The sequence below is a fragment of the Microplitis mediator genome, chromosome 7 (assembly GCF_029852145.1).
Source record: "Microplitis mediator isolate UGA2020A chromosome 7, iyMicMedi2.1, whole genome shotgun sequence".
Lineage (NCBI taxonomy): Eukaryota > Metazoa > Arthropoda > Insecta > Hymenoptera > Braconidae > Microplitis > Microplitis mediator.
This window is the reverse complement of record NC_079975.1, coordinates 21,431,255-21,454,505: the sequence shown is the minus strand read 5'-3', so window position 1 is coordinate 21,454,505 and position 23,251 is coordinate 21,431,255. Positions and strand designations below refer to the sequence as shown.

At 33.0% G+C, this 23,251-nt stretch overlaps 1 protein-coding gene across 3 annotated transcripts in view; it reads left to right on the top strand.

Moving 5' to 3' along the window:
- The window catches only part of LOC130670885 (myocardin-related transcription factor A-like), a 149,330-nt gene that overhangs the window by 102,152 nt on the left and 23,927 nt on the right, over window positions 1–23,251 (top strand). The window contains exon 1 of one of the 3 annotated variants that reach the window (XM_057474494.1): window positions 15,230–15,361. The exons of the other annotated variants lie outside the window; for them this stretch is intronic. Coding sequence (XP_057330477.1) covers window positions 15,271–15,361 — 91 coding nt within the window. The 5' untranslated portion in view covers window positions 15,230–15,270. Of the gene's footprint in view, window positions 1–15,229; window positions 15,362–23,251 lie in introns of those variants that run through there. 3 annotated transcript variants of the gene reach the window in all.

Below are 23,251 nucleotides of genomic sequence, written 5' to 3'. Positions count from 1 at the left end.
GTCGTACGACATCGAAAGGATAATTGACTCTTCGAAAGTTTAAATCAAGGAATAAAAATCGGCTAAAGTTATATACACTCATAATATAACGGCATGGATGGTGATGAGAAAAATTAGCAATTAACTTATGGCGGTGGTCGGTATTACGCAGATGTAGCGTCGGCGGTAATTGCTTTTTACTGAAAACCTTTTTCGTGTTTTTTGCGTTCCCCAATAAACGATTTGCATAATGCGTGAGGTTTAACAACACGGTACCGATCGACGATCGGTTAATTTAAATACTGAATTTATCCAATGGCGATATATAGGCCGGCGCGAGGACGCCTTAGGCCATTAGCTCGTAATTATCGTTACTTATTACTGGTAAATACCTTTGTGGTGTCACACGCTTACGATCTGCTACCGCGCAAATCCTCGGTTATATTTTATAAATATATAAAAAAAAAGAATTTCTTGGCACAAAAAATTTTTACTCAGCCCCAGAAAATTTTTGTATTATGATTTTAAAAAACAAATTTATAGGGGGGAGTAAAAATTTTTTAGTGCACTGTAAGAAATCGGGAGTAAATACGGATTTTATTTCACTCGGAGTTCTGAAGTTTAAAAAAAAGTCAATCCCCATGCGGAGCGAATAGGGATTTTTTTATGGGCGAAGTTCACTCCGCAAATTTTTTAGTGTGAGAAAAAATTTCTTGTGCCAAGATATTTTTTTTGTGTATAAATAATATAATAAACTTCATGCATAAATGTATGTTACATAAATATAACTCAACATCATAACAACAACACGAATAAATAAAATTAGACCAACAATCTTGTTATTATGTATATAACTATCCGGGCGGTTAGTGCGCAGCAATATAGCGGAATATCGCGTTTCAATGTGCGCAAGTGATGCAGCCAGGCAGATGAACTTGCCTCGGTATATATTTTCACCGTCAGAGAAAAAGATAAAAATAAAAGTATAAAAAACCCGACGTCGGCACGTCGGACCCCAAAGGTCCCGTGCATGGCGCCGCAAACTCCCGCACAGCGGAAGGGACTTCGGGGTCGAGACTCGGGTCAGCCGCGGAGGCTCGTGTACCGTGTCATGCGATATGCCGCCCGTTTGTTACGATATGACGCCGGTGTTAGGATCCGTTGTCTTCCAGAAGATAACTCCGCTATATACAATAACCACCAGCGCACACTCACTACTCTATCCTACGTGCTGCGATTTGTTTCTTCACTCAAACAGAATTTACATCTTACTATAATTTCGTTCTTCGTTACATTTATTACCATTTTTATTGGTTACAAGTATATTTTATTACTGTTATTTATTCTGGCGATGACAATTTGTTGCATAAAAACTTGTCCAACAATAAAAATTAAATTATTTTGAACATTTAAAAAGCTGTCACAGCAACATATTTTTGTATCACTACCCGTCGACGCGATGAAATTTTATTCGAGGATTCTTTTACTAAATCGTTGACACTCGTACATACACCGGAGACTGGGTTATGTCGATATATGTTTTCTTATATTTCTCTACCTCATTCTCAACCAACAAAATGTACGTAAGACAAATTTATCTTTGTTGCAAACTTTCACGCACCCAAGAAAGAGACCCTAAGGCCACTGTACCAACAATCCACGCATATCAACATACTGGAATATATATATGCAGAGAATATATTCAAGCATGTGAACGAAATTTATTCTCAACTTACGAGTTTCTTTGAATGCACCTTAACGAATGTTACTTACTCATTTTAAATAAGACTCGTTTTCTTCTCGGGAAAGCTGTTAAATGTATTATATTTATATATACATATATAACTATATATATGAGGAAAGGGCAGGCAAAACGGACCACCCCAAAAATTTGATAAAATTTTTTTTAACCGACATTTGAAAATCTTATCATTAAGAACAAGATTTTTGCCTTAACTTTGAAATAAATGGTGTCAAATTTTTGATATTACGGCAAAAATATTGGTCTTATAAAAAAACTTTTCAAACAAAAGTTGTAGAAAATTTTATTTTCTAGAGAAAATGTCTCCTATGATTTTTTTATACGACCAATATTTTCACCGTAATTCCAAAATTGAGATTCATAATGAATTATTCAAATTTTTGTTAATTATGAAAATCTTAATTTTGAAATTACGGTGAAAATATTGGTCGTATAAAAAAATCATAAGAGACATTTTCTCTAGAAAATAAAATTTCCTACAACTTTTATTTCAAAAATTTTTTTATGCGGCCAATATTTCCACTGTAATTTCAAAATTTGTAACCATTAATTATTAATTGTTATTTTTAAATAAAAGCAAAAATCCTGGTCCTATTTATCATCAATTTGCAAGTCCAAAATTTTTTTCGGGTAATTTTCAGTGAACTCAATGTTTTGTGAGCCACAAAAAATTCGGTGTCTTCTTCGCGATATTTAAATTGCATACACAGAAAAAGCGGATTTCTTAACTCAAGAAAATTTTTTTCCTATGAAAATAGGCAAGTAAAAATTTTTCGCTCCCCCCCCCCCCCCAAATTGACTGCCAGTATTACAAATCTTTTTTTCACTCAAATTCGATACAAACAATTTTTTTCAAATAAAAAAAGAAGAAAATTTCACATTTGCTGGGGGTGGTCCGTTTTGCCTGCTGTGGAAAATTTTTTCATAGCAACTAGAAATTCGCTTTAAATATTTCAAATGTAAGTCAATAAAAAAGTATTCCTTCAATTAAATGTGCAAAATTCCATTATTTCCTCAGCGGTACCGTTTTGCCGACTTTCCTCTATACTGTGCTCTGTACTATACAATAACAGAATGATAAGTAAGTCCATACACAAGGTTATGTAAAGGATTTTGTTAGTATAACGAAAGGATCGGAATTTTATCGGCAATTTGTCGGAGTTTATTATCGCAAGTAAGAAGCACATGTGTGATCGAGATAAGCCGTTTAGACTCTGGGCCACACGTCGGTCCGAGGATCCAGCTCGGCGACGAGCAAACGAAACAATGGTGAACCATGAGCCAACTTGAACAACGAAACAAAAGCAACAAAATAATAATAATAATAAAAATATTAAGAGACTCAAGAAAATGTAAGCTGTTTAATATAACCCGAGTCGGTTCGTGCACCACGGCTGGTCCATTGTTGATCCTACGACTTTATGAGACCGCTACACAATTCACGTTGTACGACCGAGCCATAAGCCTCTGAAGTTGCGGTGGCGAACTACAAGACTCCATCACTACTTACAATTTAGAATCTTCAGCTCCCGTTTGCTGGCATTCTCAATACACATATATATCTATACACATATCTATACATATATTTGTATGTATCATCGGTTAAATAATTAGAGTATAAAGTAAAGTTAATAAATAATGAAATAATGGCGGACGTCTGAGTATCTTTTGTTAAAGATTTTTATTTATTTATTTTTTATCGGCAGTGTCCTCGCGAGTTGTGTCGCAATGTTTGACTGCGCCACTGACACTCGAAGAGAGAGTACGAGAGCCCTCGATCTCCCAAGGCGTATTATTATTATTATAATCCTTCTCTCTCGTTCTATCTCTTTGGCCTTCCTCATTCCTCAAGACAAGAGCCATGCCAACAAAAGGGCTAAAGGCACGCAGCAGGGCTCTCTCTGAAGAAAAGTGGAAGACTGCAAACGGGGATAATAATAAAACGAGATATCTCTCGTACGTGGGCGGTCGTATTGTTAGCGCAACGAGGTATGTACGCGCGAGCGGTACCGCGGCGCTTCTGTCTCTTAGGATCCGCTCTGGCTCTGGCTCTGTACGTCTACACACTCACACACATATGTATATATATGTCTTGTCTGCATGTACATGAGCATACATCCATAAGCATTCGCTAAGAAATAAGAATAAGAAGTAAAAAAAAAGAAGATGCAAAGTAGCCGAGAGAAAGAGAAATAAATAAAGAAAGAAAGAGGAAACATGCGTTTGCATAGCACCCCATACTCTTGTGGTCATCTAAAAGTAATGCCGCTTTTCCATTCGTCTATGAATTGTTTATTTGTTTAATAATAAAAGGCCACGCGTGTAAAAACAATATTCGCAAGTTGGACGAAATTTAAGTATAATAGTTAATAGTAATCCTGTCTCACATTTATCTTCACGTCCGAAGACTAGTATGTACATACATATGTGCATGTATGAATTCACTTACACAAGTATGTCGAAAAAAACGAGTCAGTAGCGTATGTAAATCCAACGAGGCATCCTATCCTCATTGGTGTGTAGCGTAGTGGACTGGACGAGAAGCACGAGCTCTGTTTACTCTTAACTTTTATTTTATTTTGTTTTGTTTATATATATATGCTTTTTATCTCTTTTCTTCTTGTCCTCATATCACCCCCGCAACCGTAAAAGAGAAAACCGGCGAACAAAGATAGCCAGTGGTCTTTCAAAAGCCTATGCCGCCGCGATAAACATGCATTATTTTCCGTGCGATGTAACTTAAGCACATGCACCAACGCTATCGGACGTCCGATGCCGCATCTTACATTGTGTGTTGTCTACGTGGTTATGTATACCTGGATTATCTGTTGTCACACTTGACTAGCGAGCTTACCTATCACTATCGCTAACCAATTTACTTTTTTTTATTGGTGAAAATAAATAAATATATATAGAGATTTAATTAGAGTAGATTAAATAATTAACAAAATCTTTTAAGATAATCATTTTTTCGCGGGTAGAAAAATTACATGGATTTTATCTTTTCTTAATTTAACACATACTCGGCTGCACGGTAAAAAATATTGTGTTAAAATCAACACAAGCTGTGTGTTAGAAACGGTCCACACAATATTTGTGTTAAAATTTCAACCAAAAATTCGCGTGATATGAGAAGTAACTCAAACACTTTTTAAGTGTAAATGGCGATACAAAAAAAATGTTAACTTTTACATTTTATTTTTGCACCATGAATTATTTTTAGGTTATCAAAAGTGTCAACAATTATTATTTAACATTGAACTATTTTTTCATAGTAAACATGATTCTACACAGTAAAAAATATTGTGTATTTGTGTCGAAAACGGTTTGTGTTAAAAATTGTAGTGTGTTAAACTAACACAAAGTTTGTGTCACTTTATTTTGTAACATAAAAAAAATGTTATACACTCTTTATTAACACATTTTGTGTGTTACTGTGGAATTCTTTGCGCCCTCATGTGGCGATATTTCAACATAATCTTTGTGTTAAAAAGGGGTTACACAAAGTTTGTGTCGAATTTTCAACACAAATTTCGTGTCAACCGTTTTTAACACACAAACTGTGTTGATTTTACACAATGTTTTTTACTGTGTAAAGTTAGCAGACAGTTAACAATTTTTGAATTTTTTTATCAACAAATCAATTACGAAATAAAAATAAAAAATAAAAATGTGCGCACGTAGAAAATTAACAAAACCACAAATGCAATTTTTTAAATATTTTTTTTTTTTTTTTTAACTATACGAATCATGAACTTTTTCAACTTAATTTTTTGATGTCTAATTGAAATTAAATAAAATCAATTTCACAAAAATAATAACTAACCAAGCAAAACTGATGCTTAATGGCGCTTCCCGCATGAATAGAAGAAAGTCATTTTTTTAACACAATTTAACTGTCGCTTCAACACTTTTTTGTGTTGATTTTAAAGTAACGCTTAATAAATGTTGATAATATTGATTTTTGTACTAGGTAACACTTTTAAAGTGTTGAATAGTAGATCGATTTAAAATTTTAAAGTAACACGGAGAATTGTGTTGATTTGACACAAAATAATCAACACAAAAAATGTAACACGGACCGTTTTTTACACAGATACACATTATTTTTCACTGTGTGCTTGTCATAAGTCTGGTCTAGGGGACAGGGAAATTTTTTTTTGAAATTTCGGTCTTTTTACTACCGTGCGATTAGTTTTGTTTTCGACTACTCGTTATAAGCCTTATATATAATGTAATAATATATAAACATATATATTTTAAAATCTTTTAACTTGCGTCTAATTTTCAATGATAGATAAAATTGCTTTTTAATGAGAGTAATTTGTGCAATGAACAATAAAACTCTCGATATATTTTAATAGTTTTTAATATCAAAGCTGGAGAACAGAAATTACTTTATTAATTTTTTAAATATTATTGTAAAAGTTACTGCAATTTTATAATAAATAAAACTAAAGTGATGCATAAGTAGATATATGTATATTTATAAATGTGGCTTATGGAGAAACTTGTCTCGTGTATTATTGTTGAAATAGTAATTGAGTCGGTCGTAAAATCAGGACTATCGTAGGTCGTAGGTGGGCTGAGCGTAGGTAAAAGGAGGTCTTGGTCGAACAGAAAATATCGTGATCGTAAATGACGTATAGGTAAAGGGAACGTACTATTAATGAATTTCGAAACAAAGGAAGTGCATTGCTATGACAAATTGACAAATAACAAACATATTTATTTTTAAATATTCCATTAATAAATTATGTAAGCATGATTTTTATTTTATTTATATTTTTCAATCGGCTCGTAATGGAAAATTTATAAGAAGCCGAGGGGAGGGAAAATAAATTTTTTTTTAAATAAAATTCAGAGGCAAAATTTTTTAAGAAATTTTCAAAATTCAAACTCTGCTCAAAAAATTTTTATTCAAATAATTCATCACAATTTTGCTCCATTAAATTGACAGTAATTTTCGAGGGCCCATTTAATCCAAAAATTTTTGCAGCCTTTTATATTATTAATATAAATTTTAAAAAAAATGTTTGCATGAAAAAAAAAAAAAATTGGAGTATTTTCTTAAAAGTTCAATTAAAAAATTCAAATCCAAAATTTGTATCTCTACTCGACGCGTCCCGATGTACAAATATACAAAAGTAATTATTCCTGTTTAACTTTTTTCGCGTGTGCGCTTAAAAGTATCAACAAATCGCGTAATTACAGGTGGTAGTAAAAATGAAAATGATTAATAACAAAATAGTTATATCGTGGGAATGAATAAGAATCGATTGAAGTGACCGATTATCGCACCTGTGCACAAGTAGTAATATCACGCTTAGTAATGTCAAGAATAATCGTTTCATTGATCACTTTTGCGATGACATCAGACAGAGTGCGGGTATAAGGTTTAGCAAAAAGATGCCAACAGCAACAACGAGGAGGTGAATAAGGTGTACATGAGGTAGTAAACAAAGGTGTCGTAATTGTCGGCGTGTCCTCACAGGACAAAGCATATTATGCTGCTTAAAGTGCAATAGTCCTTTAGTAGGTATATATATAAGAAATAAAATAATGGAAGGGAGAATAAATAAATATAGAGAGTCGCTTACGAGGTAACGCAAGTAAACGAAAGGTCAAGTGACAATGATTTCCAGCCCAGGTGCTACGGCCAATCGTCCTTGCGGTTTATCCTGCCAGCGATCGATCTTTGCGGTATCGAGACCAAGGAGCAATCCAGACACGCGTGTACATCTTTTATCGATTCACGCGTCTCTTATTCCCGTCTTATATCCATACCTATATATATATCTATATATAAATATATATAGTATCTGCAGACTTGCACCTTAAAATTTTTTTCCGTGTTTATCTTCACGCTGAGTTACAACTTATATACCAGCTTGGCAAAAGATAATTGGCATTTTGCCAATTGCTCCAATGCCAGACGGTCCAGGTTATCGTAATATAAAGTCGACAAGTCATTCTACTAAAGGGTAAAAAGAATTATAAATTATAAAAATAAGTATGTTAAAATTATTTTTATTATACAACTTTTCATCACTTTATTTATGTCCGATAAAAATGTCTATTACTTTTAAATTTATCAATTTAAAATGATTCATTTTTTTTTATCACTGCAATAACTGTGACTTAAAAAAAAAAATATTTATTTAATTGAAAAAATATTTTTAAAAATTCTAAATAAAGATTTTTTTTCTAGTTATTAAAGGTCTTAGTGTGACCTAAATTATTAATACTCTTGTTATTTACTAATCGAGAGCACGAGAGTGAAGAGAAAAAAATAAAAAGATAAATAAATAAAAATAGAATAATTTAGTTTTAGTTTACATGGCGCGGCAGTGATAAATAGCTTGTAAGCATGCGTGACAAAAAAAAACTCTCGAGGATTGTGCTTAGGAAAAAGGACAATTTATGGGATCCACGATGTTCTCGCGTTAGGTGACAGCCAAGCGTTTATCCGCGTTCTATTATGAAGCATCAGCGCGGGCGAGACGCAGCTGTTTAGCCCCGTTGCTTATTCGGACGTTCCTAGTCGACTTTGTAGCCGTAATACCACGACAGAGCCACTGCACACAACTTGGGCTACATATTATATGTATATATATATAGGTAGTGTGCTACTATAATAACATTATACATACTCATATCAGTGTACTTGGATATAGAGTACAGAGTAAAGAGAAACGACGTGAGTAAGCGCATTAATAAGACGGCAATATAGGCGTCGCGCAGACGAACGCGGAAAATAGCTCTCGGAATAGATCCCGTCGACAGTAGGCCACGAGTTTATCCCGGACGCATGTTTTCCTTTGTAAGAATATCACAAACACTTTTGGCATACTCATCTGTCGATTTTATCTTTGATCCTGAATTATATGCACAGAAAAAAGGATTTCTTGCGCAAGAAAAATTTTTCATTGTCACAGGAAATCAAAAATTTTCTGAGGACTAGAAAAAATTTTTTGTGCCAAGAAATCTTTTCTTTCTGTGTAGAGGAAATCGGGACACGATGGCCCATCTTAGAGAGTAATTATTTTTCGTGGTTTTTACCGAATTCAAATTCTTCCATTTCGAATAAATTTTCATATAAAAATAAATACAAAATCTTCTGAGGACTAAAAAAATTTTTTTGCGCCAAGAAATCTTTTTTTTCTGTGTAGAGGAAATCGGGGCACAATGGCCCAGCTTAGAGAGTAATTATTTTCTGTGGTTTTTACCGAAATCAAATTCTTTCCATTTCGAATAAATTTTGATATAAAAATAAATTCAAAATTTTCTGAGGACTAAAAAAATTTTTTTGCGCCAAGAAATCTTTTTTTTCTGTGTAGAGGAAATCGGGGCACAATGGCCCAGCTTAGAGAGTAATTATTTTCTTTGGTTTTTATCGAATTCAAATTCTTTCCATTTCGAATAAACTTTCATATAAAAATAAATACAAAATTTTATTTCCGGAGCATAATGACCCGTTTCTTAAAAATGATTTTTAAAAAAAATTTGAAAAATTAAAATTTTAGGTCTCATATTACCCCAAAAATTCTGTTTTGCTTTAAATTACAAATTAATTTTTTTCAATTAAATTTTGGGGTAGGCTGTCATACCCCAGTTTCATATATTACTATATATTTTTTTCAAATCTTCTTTTCCTTTTATTCTGTTGCTGCCTACTGTAACTCTTTCTTTATCATTGATATATAACATATGTATAAATAATTTGAGAAATAAACGATAAATGAGAGAATACGAAAAAAAAAAAAATAAAAAAAAGACAAGGACGAGTGTCACTGATATAGTTGGTGGTGACAGGGAAATATATTATGTAGATTGTAGAATCGGGCGTTAAGCGCGTTACTTCCGACCGCGTGAACCGATAAATTGGTCTCGCGCGTGAACAAGAGATGCGTTCTTGGTTTGCACACAATTTCCATCCACTGCCGGTATCTTTTGCGTAAGAAAATAAAGTGTTGCTCTGGATTATTCGAAATCCACCGAGTGAGAGAGGGAATAAGAGGGAGAGAAGCAGTAGTAGCGAGAGAACGCCTTATTAACATTTCCCTGGGATTCACAGCGAGATTAAATTGACAGTAAGGATTTGCGAGTCGTTTGTTACCGAGCTGTCCCTCGGTCGGTCGGGCGGCGCGCGCGCTCTCAAAACTCCCACAAAGACCCAATCTCTCTCTACATTGCGCGAGATCTTGTTGCATTCGGTTTATACTACTACTACTACTACTCCTACTCCAACTACTCCAACAACTACTACTACTACTACTACTACTACTACTACTATAACACAGGATAAGGATGAGAATGAGAAGGATTACACTCTTTACTAGCGCGGCTTCAAGCTCGTCCTGATCCGATCGCCTCTTTTTCTCTATACTATATATATAGTATATATATGTGTATATGTATATATACTCAAAGTAAAGAGCAATGTATATAACATACACCCGCAACAAGACCATCCCGTAGTTTGCCATAACATATGTGAATATTTACGCGTACGTTGATCGGCTTTAGATCTACGGTAGAATACGCAAAGAAATTTAACTTACGAGAGGTGTGTATTCTCATCATCAGGATATATATTTCTCAGATATATATTTAAGGAAATGTTACCGCCGCGTATATATAATAGCATAATACAATTGAGCAGAACTTTGCCTGCAATATTTTATTGAATTTACTATTCTATTAAAAAAAAAATATATACAATATAATTTTTTTTTTATTTAAATTTTGTCTATTTTTGTCAGGTAATTTTCAAAAAAATTAGTGCTGTTATTTATTTATAATCGAGGTCAAAAATGACATTACGGTCAGACCATGACTTTTCCGTGAAAACGAATGTAAGAGTTGCCGGTCGTCGTTATTATTTTTTAGAATCAATTACATCAGAGAGCAATTTGTTAAGTTATCACTACTCGAGTTGATTACATTGTTATTTATTTTCTCGTTATTTAGATGGAAATTCTTAAACAAAACTAGTTATTAACCCGAATAATTTACGTGATGACAAACGTCCCGTATTTTCCTCGTGGTTACCCGGCAGGACCTTGCAATAAAATCGTATATACAGTGGGAAAAGGAAGGGAAATAATAATCGAATATGCTGGCTAGCCGATGTAAAAGCCTTGGTTGTTCTTTGGTATCGCGAATTCCGGGCGTTATCGCGAAGCGACGCGTTTTGCGGTCTAGAAACTCGGTCAAGTACTCGCAAAACAAGCAGCTCCTATGAGAAAGGTCGAGCTCGCGGGATTGTTCAACTCGGATAAAAATGTAAAATAATAAATATTACACTGCAAGTCATTTAAATGCAATCTACATTAAAAAAAATTTTTTTTTTTCTTTAACTCAGTGGCATTTCTACATTTTCTTACATTTGTACTTAATATATTTATTAAAATTCACATAAGTTATTTAAATTTTTTTTTAAAAAAACCCACGTGTGAATAAACGTTCGTTAACATTCTCGAGAATGCTGTAATGATCAACAGTGACAAGAAAATAATAGCCAACGGGCGTTAATCAAAAGTAAGCAGTGCCTTGAAAATAAATTAACGAAACAAACGTTCGTCTGTGTATAAACATATTTTTAATATTTATATATATATATATATATGAGAAAAAAAAATAATATAAACTGACATATAGATAGTTGCCTACTATCTTCCGATATATTTAAATTCCAACATATGGCGAGTGTGATTCGATGATCTTTTATTCTCGCCACCTACACGGATTACTCAGTACGATAAAAGCGTAAAAAATAATGATGCTGGCTAAGCCTAAAAAATAAAAAGACACGAGGGTTCGGTTTGTCATCGAACAGAGAAAATCCAGTATTCTGCGTGAGGTCTGTAAGGTCTCGAGATCTTATAGGCAATCGCTTACGCGTGTCTGTCCGAGTCGCGATGATACGCGCCCTCAAAATCGACAGCTGCGTGGGCGAGCCGGACATACATTTGGGCAACCGGGCCCGGTTGCTGACGCGGAGAACCCGTCAGCGGCGTAGGCGGAGTATCCAGGAGGGCCCAATGCTAATTCTTAAATCAATTGAGAGTCAAGACAGAGTCATCTTACAAAATGATAACGTCGTGGGTGGGAGAATCGATAAATTCATTTAATACCCAGAATTCATTCATTATATCTTCTCATACATATCATATTTATATACATATATCATTTCTCCCCCTATGTCTCCTTTACCACATATGTAATCACGTCATGCAGTCGGAATAAACTAATTAACATTTTAAATATTAAATAAATATAAAATAGAATGTTATTTCATAAGACCCCGAGGTCTTGGCAACTCATCGAGGCTGCGAATCCTCACGACGTTGACTCGGGGCACGCGCCCGTACCATATGTCCCCTTCCTCCCTCGGTTGCCTAGGGCCCAGCGTCGTGAGTCCCGCGTAGCGTTAGCCCCCACCACATCGTTACTACTATAAGCAGTCGCCCACACTAGCCCCTCTAAGTTCCTCAGAGTCCCTCTGAAACCTCCCCCACCTCTCGCACGTGCTTTTCTCCTGTACGCTCAACAATAACTCTCTTTCTCTCTCTTAAATCCTTCTGTACTACTCGTGTGGGTAATAACTGACTGTCTCACTCATTTCTCCTCCTCATCACACACACACACACACACACTCTCTCTCTCTCTCTCTCTCTCTTGTTGTTTCTTACACACTCGGTTTAGTTGTTTGCTTCACGTGGGCACCACCGCAACGCAACGGCGACCCACACGCGGTCCTCAGTACCTCCTGCAGGGACCGTCACGTGGCCCCTCTCTTCGCGGTCCGCTCGCGCACGACTCGCGCCCGCGCACACACCCTCAGTCAGAGACGAACCGAGAGACCGGCTGCCGGACCGGGACGACCGGCTGAAAACGTTTACCGATTCCTTTATCGTGCGTGTTTTATGTGTCTATGTTTACGCACGTGTGTTATTAAGTGAATTTATTATTAGTATTATTTTTTATCCCCCGGAAAGCTGATACTTTCCTCGACAATCTTTTCATCTGACAGCTACCGAGTACTATACCTTGAGTTTAAATAATAACGACATTAGCCCCAATATAAAGTTTGTTTTTATTTTTGTTTATTAATTACTTATTGGCTCGGGTTAATATTTCCTCAGTGTTTTTACTGATTTTTATATATTACATTATTGAATCACATGTGGATTTATTTGTGCTACTGTGGCTATATGTGTGTCACTGTGCCAACCAATTGGAGTACCGTGAAAAATCTCCAACGCTCTTCTTAATTTTTCGGATCGAATCGAATGGTGCTGATCATTAATTATCACTTTTATTATTTGTTCCATACCTCGTATTAATTATAAATTAATAAAAAATTAATTACTGAAAATTATAACGCGAATAAGTTAAAATTTTTAAATTTAATTAGCGGCTTCAATCGAACGTTTATCGGCAACAAACTTTGATCAAATTTAAAAAAATTTTTTTTTTAAATTAAAAAAAAAGTAATGCGTGTTCAGTTGAGTTGATAACCGAAGGAACAAGCTCGCGGGTTTTCTTAATGAAGCGATTCCTATCGTCCCGTGAAATCTGATAATTAAATCAAGTCCTTTGCACGCGATATTAATCAACTGACTGTCGGCAGTGTTACCGAGTGACTTGTACCGCTCACGGCGAAAAAGGGACGAGAAATAACTTGTAGTATTACTTTGTGTCTCCGAAAGTACGTTGGTACTTTACTCCGTTACACTGTCAAAAATCGGGAGTTAATTCGGAGTAATTACGGGCTTTATTTAAATCCAAATTCACTCCGTCACTCGGAGTTTTAGAAAAAATCACTTCGCATACGAAATAAATGGGAGTAATTTCGGAGTAGTCTAGATTTTTTTTCGATCCGCATTTAATCCGCGTAAATTATCTGCTTTACTAAATAATAATAACAATAAAATAATAAATTGTTTGTTTTGTTTTGATAAATATTGAATGTAATATATATGATGTTTGATTGACAGGACAGTTGTCTCATATATAATATATAGTGATAAGTAAAATTAAAATCTTTCGCAACAAGTAGACTAATGACATGAGAGAGTCGGTAGCCACAAACGGAAAAATAATAGTCGTACTGTTTATAAGTATCTCAAGTCGTTTCCTCGAGGCCGTGCGTCCATTTAATTTCGTAACTTGATACGTCGTTAAAATAATGTATCGCGCGATTAACCCCCTGGCTGTGGTTAATTAACGGTGAATTTTTATATTACAGAGATAAGTCTCGCGAATTAATCAGTACCTATATATATATACCTGCGCTGGGGATATTAATAACACGTAATATTTGTATACGTTTGTATATATATATATTTATATATACAGCTGACAAAAGTATGCAGTAGCAATGTAAATATCTGGCGCCGTCGGTTAATTTTTTATTTTATCCGGGATTCCTTAATATTCAATAATAATAATCTTTTAATTCTCTCAATTCTCTGGATCCCGCAGTTAAATTATCCTCAGCTTCGCCGATAATTAAGAATGAACCACGCGTGGGCGAATAACGGGTATTTTCGGATTTGCGTAAACATATATATATTTATGTGTATACTTTGAATTAAATTGTCGACTATATTTTCGAGGTAAAAAAAAAATTAATTTAATTAATTAAAAAAAAATTGTATGTACGGTATAATTATTTTGCGTATAATGAGGGTATTAGTAAATAATAATTAATAAATTAATGAAGATCGGTTATTTAGTAGCAAAGACTATAAGTAAAGATCTACTGGGTGTATTACAGAATGACAGCTAATTATCAAGTAGCTCCCGGGTATCAATTTAATCGAATTAGAGCCAATTATCCGCTGCAAGTTGTCGACCAGGCGTCAGGAAGATCGATCTGTGTGTTTGCAAATAATTGATGTAATTAATTTATATTTTCTCATGCGAGATACACTCGTTAATAAATTGTAATAATATATATATGTATGAGGTTAAATGGAACAAATAACAAATGATTTTTAGTGGAATCCTTTACTTAATTAATAATTTTTCAGGAACCGATAAGATAATTGCGGCAGCGTTAAGTGACATTCATTTTATTGCCAATTAAATAATTTATTTAAAAAAGAAAATTTATATATATATATATATATAATATATGAAGAAGAAGTTTAAGGATTTGTTTATCCGTCGCATCTAGTCAAAAGCAATCAGTAAAATATATCTATATATCTATATAAAAAAAAATATATATATTATTACTATAAAACTGTGATACTGTTGGGGACGATAATTAAAGACTCTGATGATTAATTAAGTGCCAGAATAAAATTTAAAACGAGTTCAAGTGCAATTTAAAGTCATTTATATATTAATATATCAGAGGATAAAAGCTTGAGTGTTAAAAAAATATAAACTTGGAGCATATATTATATTAATGAGATAATATAATATTTGAGAAATATATGTGTATGTACATACATATATTGTTGTAATATAAAAAAAATATCAGTATACATATATATATAATCCTCGTCATCATGGTTATCTTGGATCCTGAGCAAAGACCCGAAAGGCAGCATTGCGGTCGGCGAATGTGCGCCATTTGCCGACGCATTAAACGCGACAAAGGTAATCATCATTGTGATTATTTATTTTTAATAAATTTGATAACTTCTATCGCTGGCAATGGTAAAAAAATTTTTTGTTATTTATTTATATTTTTATAACGAAATAATTTTCTGGTATCATCAATCATCCGCTCCAAAATTTTATTCAGTGAAATTTTTTAACTGTCTGAAGTATGGAAAGTGACACTTAATTTTTTATCAGCTTTCAATAAAATTACTGTTTGAGGTCCAAAGTTGAGTAAAAGTTATATTAAATGTCAATTTATCTGATTGATTCTAGTATTCCTTTTTATGACAGTAAAAATTACTTAGGTGTAGATAAAATTTTATTACTCGGAAAATTGACTAATCATAACCATGGTCAGTAAATTTTACTACGCGGATAATTTTTGGAAAAATTTATATACCTGAAGATCGGAACGTTTTTCGCGGAAAATAAGAAAACAGAAATGAGAAGTAAAAAATCTACTGGATCTAGATTTCGGAAATGTTTCCCACGTTACCCGAAAATGACAGGCCGCCCCCAACTACCCCTTAAGTCGCCATTAGACACGAATTTCATGAATAATTTTCATTTTCGTTACACAGAAAAAAAGGATTTCTTGGGGCAAGAAAAAATTTGCATTATGAAATGGAAACGAAAATTTTCTTAGGACTACAAATTTTCCCTTGTCCCAAAAATTTTTTTCTTGACTCAAGAAAATTTTTTCTCGCCCCAAAAAAATTTTTCTTTTCAATTCATAATGAGATAAATTTCTTCGGATAAGTGAAAATTTTCTTGACGTGAGTAAAATTTTTTTGCGTACAGAAATCATTTTTTTCTGTGTGTGCGTGAAAAACGTTTCGATCTTCAGGTACATGAAAATTTTCTATACAATTTAGAGTAGAACTGGGCCAAAAACAACAGAAATTTAAAAAAAATATATGCAAATACTTTTTGACAAAAAATCCAAAATTTACTGGGTTTCGGCTTAATTGACTTTTATTTAAGTCAAAAAAGTCAAATTTGTTTTTTTTTTTTTGAGACCGAGAATTCAAAAATTTCTTCGAGCGGGTAAAAATTTTTTGCGCCAAAAAAAATTTTGCATTATGAATTGAAAATAAAAATTTACTTGTGTCCATAAAAAATTTCTCGACGCATGAAATTTTTTTCCTGCCCCAAAAAAATTTTCTTAGGGCGAGTAAAATTTGTTACGCCAAGAAATTATTTTTTTCTGTATATAAATATATGTGATACGTCAATTGTGTCTATTTGAACAATACCCTCACGTCGATCAATCATCATATTCATCATATATACATAAAATAATGATATACAATATATGATGTTTTGTTAAGAATATAAAATGTTAATTTTTACAATATAAATACAGTGCACAGCGTAAATGCGTCGTTATATTCGTCATCCTCGTGACGATGTGCGTATGACGAGATGAATAATCCATGTGGCCACGGGGGTCCTCAAGACAACAACACAGCTTCGTAAAACAATACACCGAGCTTATATTATATTGAGTCGATTATACCCACGCGAGAATTTCAGGTGTTCCGACTTTAACGAGCCGTTTACATTAAATGCTGTGAACACGCAATAATCCATTCTGTATATCTTTATTATTATTTTATTTTATAATTATTGTACGCTTGTTATATCAAAATTATCGCTGTTGATCATCAGCAACACACGAACCTCATTTAGCCGAAATGTAATCAGTAAACCGTAGGATACTTTCTTAATAAATTCGACAATTTCCTTGTTAATTTTATTAATTGTCAATGTTTTCAAGACATGCTATCTGGCCGTGATCATTATACCCACTATTTTATAAGCAATTTATATTATTTTATCCATTTTATTCTGTAATTTTGAGGTAAACTTTTTTTTCCGTACTCACGAATTTAAATAATTTAAGAAACTTAAGAAAAATATTTTTTTTAATACGAACTCAAAATTTTATGACTTAACTACACGGAAAAAAATTTTTCTTTTCAATTCATAGTGCAAAAAATTTCTTGCGCAAAGACCCGGGTAAAAATATTTTTTCGAAATTGGAATTTTATTCAAAAATGTCTAAATTTACCCGAAATCTCGTAGAATTTTATTGGAAGAGGTCGAAGGTTGGCCAAAATTTGATTATTCCTAATAAACAGACTGAAAATTGGCCAATAAATTGAGTCAGCCTAATTTCGATTTTTTTCAGGCCTAATTATCAGCCATTTTTCAGCTGAAAGAGTTTTCCTCCTTAACCTTGTGTTCACTAATTAGGCCCTTTTTCAGCCGAGAAAAAATTTTATTATTCTTTTGGTTTGAAATTTTTTTACCCGGGAAAATTTTTTATTTTCTGGGTACAAATTTCGATGCATCGTTATTAGAAAAAAAAAAAAAATGTGTCAATTGATAGAATTATTTTTAATTTACATTCAAAATTATGTACGTACTGTCAAAAATTTCCGTGAAATTTAAAGCAAATTATTTGAAGTTATCAACAAATTGACATTCATGTCAAATAAATAAATTTTGTGAAATAGCCATGACAGTTGCCCTTGAAAATCGAAAAAATTTTCCACAGTGTATACAAAATAGTAAATAAATGAATGAACAAAATGTTTGTAAATGAAAATGATAGATGATAGAGTAGAGAGGGAAATCGAATCTCATTGAGTGAGAGAATTTGTGAATGAAACAAGCAGCGAAGGGCGCGCGTGGGCGTACAACCCACACGTTCTATCATAATATCGAGACCTCCGGGCACGCCGTGCCCAACATAACCATTCGCGCATAGCGCAAGGTTGTCTCGCGCGATCTAAAACACGTATCTGTCGATCTTATCGATTTACTCTCCCAGCTACTACTACGATACATAAATGTATATAGTATATAAGTAGCTAAATACCTAATACTACACAGGCATAGTTCGTTGCACGATTTACTACTCACTAAATATACTTGTCTACGTTATGTAGTCAGTTGTCGCCACTCGAATTCATTAAAATATCACCCAGCCTCAATTATTTCATCATATTAACTTTTAAACTTTTAATGCCCACACTTCAAACCCACACAATTGATGTACGCTCAATCTTTACGCACTTGACAGATTTTTGCTTCAGGTTTATTTCCTGTGACATTATTATTATCATAATTATTATTATTATTATTATTATATTGTGTTCGTGTTGCATACGAAAAGCGGAGAAAGAGAAAGGATAGAGGGAATTACAACTTTTGATAAATTACTACTGAAAAATAAACTCATATCTTGAGTAAGAGATTATAAAATTAGATAACTCAAAATTTATATATATTTATATATATTTGCGTGAGCTTTAATATATTATTTTAAATAAACAAGCTCGTGGGTTTCAATATTATCATTATTATATTCATATATGTATGAAAATTATGAATACATGATTGTTTATTTATTATACAATCAAATATTTACCGTAGAATTGAATCACTGCACTGAAAAAAAGAAATATTTGTCCCAAATAAATCAATTTATTTGTGACTTTTTTTTGAATATTTCTTAATGACAAATAAATATATTTGGTACAGCAAAATATGACAGTTGATTTAAATAATTTTATAATTTGACGGAAATATATAATTTATTTGTGGTAAGTAATTGATATATTTGTGGTAATGATATTAAATTTGTGACTAATAACCTAAAATTTGGTGATACTATACATATATTTGAAGCCCTTATTTATTTGTAGCAATTAGATCATTTCTTTACCACAAATATATCACTTATTTCACGTAATTAAATTACTCAAATACATTATATCTTTCTCACAATTAAATATTTATTTGGCCATATCCAAATATATGATATCTTTGGCTCAAATAAATCTTTTTTTCAGTGTGGAAAAACATGACAATATTCTCGGGTTTATAAAGAAATATTTATTTATAAATTTTAAAAATTATGATACTGAAGTTAGCCGACAATTTTTGAATTTTTGTTAAAGCGATAAATTAAAAAAAAAATAAAAATATTTTGAAAAATTGCACCTATAGATTTTTTAATTTTCTACATGTGCAGATTTTTATTTTTTTTTTTTTTTAATTTATTTGTTAAAAGAAAACAATCCGAAAATTTTTAATTGTCTACTAGCTTCAAAAATTGACTAAAGGCCGAAATCTGAGAAACAATTTTTTTTGAAAACGATGCCAAGTTGTGGTTTGTAGAAAAAGATCAGACAAGTTGGTCAGTTGATCCCACTAGCGACTAATTTAAAATTGTCAGTAATTAAATTTTTTTAACTCATGGCCCTCTCACCTCGAGTCAACTATCTCTCAATAAGACAATTTTGTTAACAAAATTTAAAAAAAAAAATCATTTACAAAAAATTTTAAATTGGCACTGATTTATTTTCCGTCTTCTAAAAACCGCGACTAAGTATTTTTGCATAAAAAAAATTTATTTCGTTTAAAAGAATGATTTCTTCTTATGCTCCAGGTTTCCTCATTTATAAAAAAAAAAAAAATGAAATTTATAAAAAAGCGTGTAGATTTACTATCACGTTTCCAAAATCGTAATTTATTTATTCGTCTCATTATGCGAATCCCCTGAGTGTAAACCTATGCAACCGGTCTATTTTTCAAATCTATATATTTATATATCGTCAGAAAACTATCATCCACCATAAAAATTTTAAAAATTCATGGTATTTTATACATACCGCCACCCGTACAAGCGATAAGTAAAGAACTTGCTGCTGAAATAAATAAATATGAGGGCACATAAAAAAAAAAAAAAAATTAAATAATAATAATATGAAAAATAAGTACGCATTACACGATGTACATGCGGAGAAGTAGTCTCGTAGCAATTTTAAGCCGAGCAATGATGAATAAAAAAAGTTTAAAAAAATAGAGAGTGCTGAGTCGTAGATATACCGAGTGATAAAGAGAGATAAAGAGATATCGGTAAAGTGAAGAGAGAAAGCATAAAACAATTGACATTCTGTGCACACGTTCGATAAAAGGGGGATGGGTGGTATCTCCTCCTCTTTTAGCTCTCAGGGAGGTGGGATCTCATTCGACTGGTAACGTCCAAGACAAGAGGGGACAGAAGGACAAGGAGTCGCACACCACACCGTGGCATGCACCTGTGCATTGCCGCCATATAGGATACCAAGTTATGGCGTTTTTCCATCCTACCAACGATCGTATCTTTTACCAGCGAAACCAATTCCATTTGTGGAAAGCAACCAACCGAGGCCTATACTCGCTCGCGCCGTTTCTTTTTGCCGCTCGCTGGGACGGACTCTGGTGACTTAAACTCAGATCAAGACTCAGACTCAGACTCCGATTCTGCTACTGCCACAAGATGAAAAGTAAATTAATTATCGTATCGTACGGGACTTGAGAACTCGAGAGAAGACGGACCGATACGAGCTAACAGATCTGATACTCGCTAGATTGGGGGCGGGAAAAATAAATTACAAAAAGAGCGACGCTAATACATCAGACTTATATTTATTAGACATGCCAAGTAAAACCCATCTTAATGTGTTCACTCCATGTTACTATTATTATTTTTCTCTCAACTTGTGTGTGTATTTTTTTTTTTTTTTTTTTGTCTACTAGTTACTACATATTTAACCAAACGACGCCGTGCTGTCTGGACTAGTTCATAGTTGCGAAAGTTATATATTATTGTTTATATGTATATATATATATATTTCTCTGACAAACGGATGCGCGGGAGTTATGAATAAAAAAAATGAATAAAAAAGCAAGGCGTAGTCTGTAGACCGTTGGATGCTACTATTGTTTAAATTTATAAAGCAACGCAACAAACCTTTTATGCAATTTATTAACTGGCTAAAAAAATAATAACTATTCTTAAAATTAGGTGAATGTTGTATTTAAAATACATAGTTATATTATTTGAACGAGGAAATGTCTGAGCTGCTAAAAAATTCACCTACTCATCACCCATAACTTGATACTCTTTGTTTGTTTTTTTTTCTGCAATTCTTTAAAATGTTTTATTTTCTTTATTATTATTTCACGTTCGCGTTCGCGTTCTTGTTTAGTTTACAACTCACCGTGATACTCGCATTCCAACTATGAGAAGCATGGAATTGTATAAGAAACTCTGAGGGAGGATAATTAGTCCCAGGAGGAAGCAAACGAATGACGAGACGAACCATGTGCTTTTTTTTTATTTTTATGTTAAATAATCACGTATACAAGAATAAAAATGTTGATGTTTAAATTTAAAAAAGCATTAAAAATATAATAGACATATACATGTATATATATAATATATATAAGAAGAATAAGCGAACCGGGACCGCTAAGGAAATAATGAATTTTGTGAATTTTTTTTTTGACCAAATTTCTAGTTGCGATAGAAAAAAATTTTTCCACGGGTGGGCAAAACGGAGCACTTCCAAAAAATTTTTTTGTCATTTAAAAAAAATGACAAAATTTTTTACATCGAATTCGCGTGAATAAAAAATTCACTCTTAGTAAATAAATATGACGGAAAAAAAAATTATTGAAGATAAAAATTTATATAAAATTTTAATATATCTAAGACCGTATGTAGTTTTTATAGCCAACAATACATTGAATCCACTGAAAAATTCCTGAAAAAAAATTTTCATCAAATTTTCGGAGTAGTCCACTTTGCCCACCGGGTCCCGTTATATCCATCCTTCCCTTCCCTGTATAAATATAAATATATATGGGTTGGGTGTGTGTGTGTGTGTGTATAAAACGATTAAGCGTGACAATTGCGTGACAAATGAAATAGTTTTGATAGCGTAGCACGCGCGGTCTCAATACACAGTCACATACATATATACATATATATATATAAATTCTCCTTCACCTTCCTCAAAGTTGTCACTGCGGTGTATCCACGTGTCTTGGCGTTTTGTTCCGTCTATTCAGGCTCTTTAGATCGTAGGTGTAACCAGTTCCTGTAGGCACACACGGCTGTCAAGCCCACGTGGCCCGCCTACACCCGCAATAATATATATTACTGTTTAAACGCTGGTTTAACAGAGAGTAGAAAGAGAATGTGAGAGGCTAGGGAAAGGTAGTACGACATCGGTATAAAAAAATATAAAAATAATAAATCGAGCGAGAGATGAAAGAGTTAAATATTTAACACAAAAGAGAAGCGGGTGGCCTCTTGAGCTGTACATTCTACCAAAGATGCGGCTTGCGACACAGGAAATCGTTTCACTTTTTATCTTACGTACCTTTACGCAGCTTAAGAGAAAGAGAATATAATAAAAATAACCTGTAATATGTGGGTGTTTATGATACATGGTCAAGCGTTTGTATGAATTGCCTTTTTTTTTATTCATTCATCTCAATGGGCTTTTTAATTTTTACTTTGTGAAAACAAGTCTTGTGTAGATTACGATTATGTTGGACATAACAACTGTACATCCTTGTTAATACGACACATATTGTATATATATATATATATATATATATATATATATATATATATATATATATTTTACATGAGCTTAAAAGATTCACCTTTTAATCACGTCAATATATATATTATATAAAGATAAACACTATCAGGTGAATAACAATTTGGATAATGTACTTAAAGCACATACGAGTTTACTAGTTTGAAACAATGCCAATATGTCGTTAACTTACGCGCCGACACGTGTAGTAATTACCATAACACAAGTACAGCTGCTAGTAGACTTTATATGCAGCTAAGTCACTACTCTTGTATTATATTCCAGCCGTCATTGGAAAAATTTTAAAATAGAATATTGAGAAACTAAAATATATATATGTATATATAACTTCAAGTTTTATAAAAAAAATTTTACAAAAAACCAAGTCTACGTTGATCGTCGGGGCAAAGACCTTTGACTTTTGTACCAAATG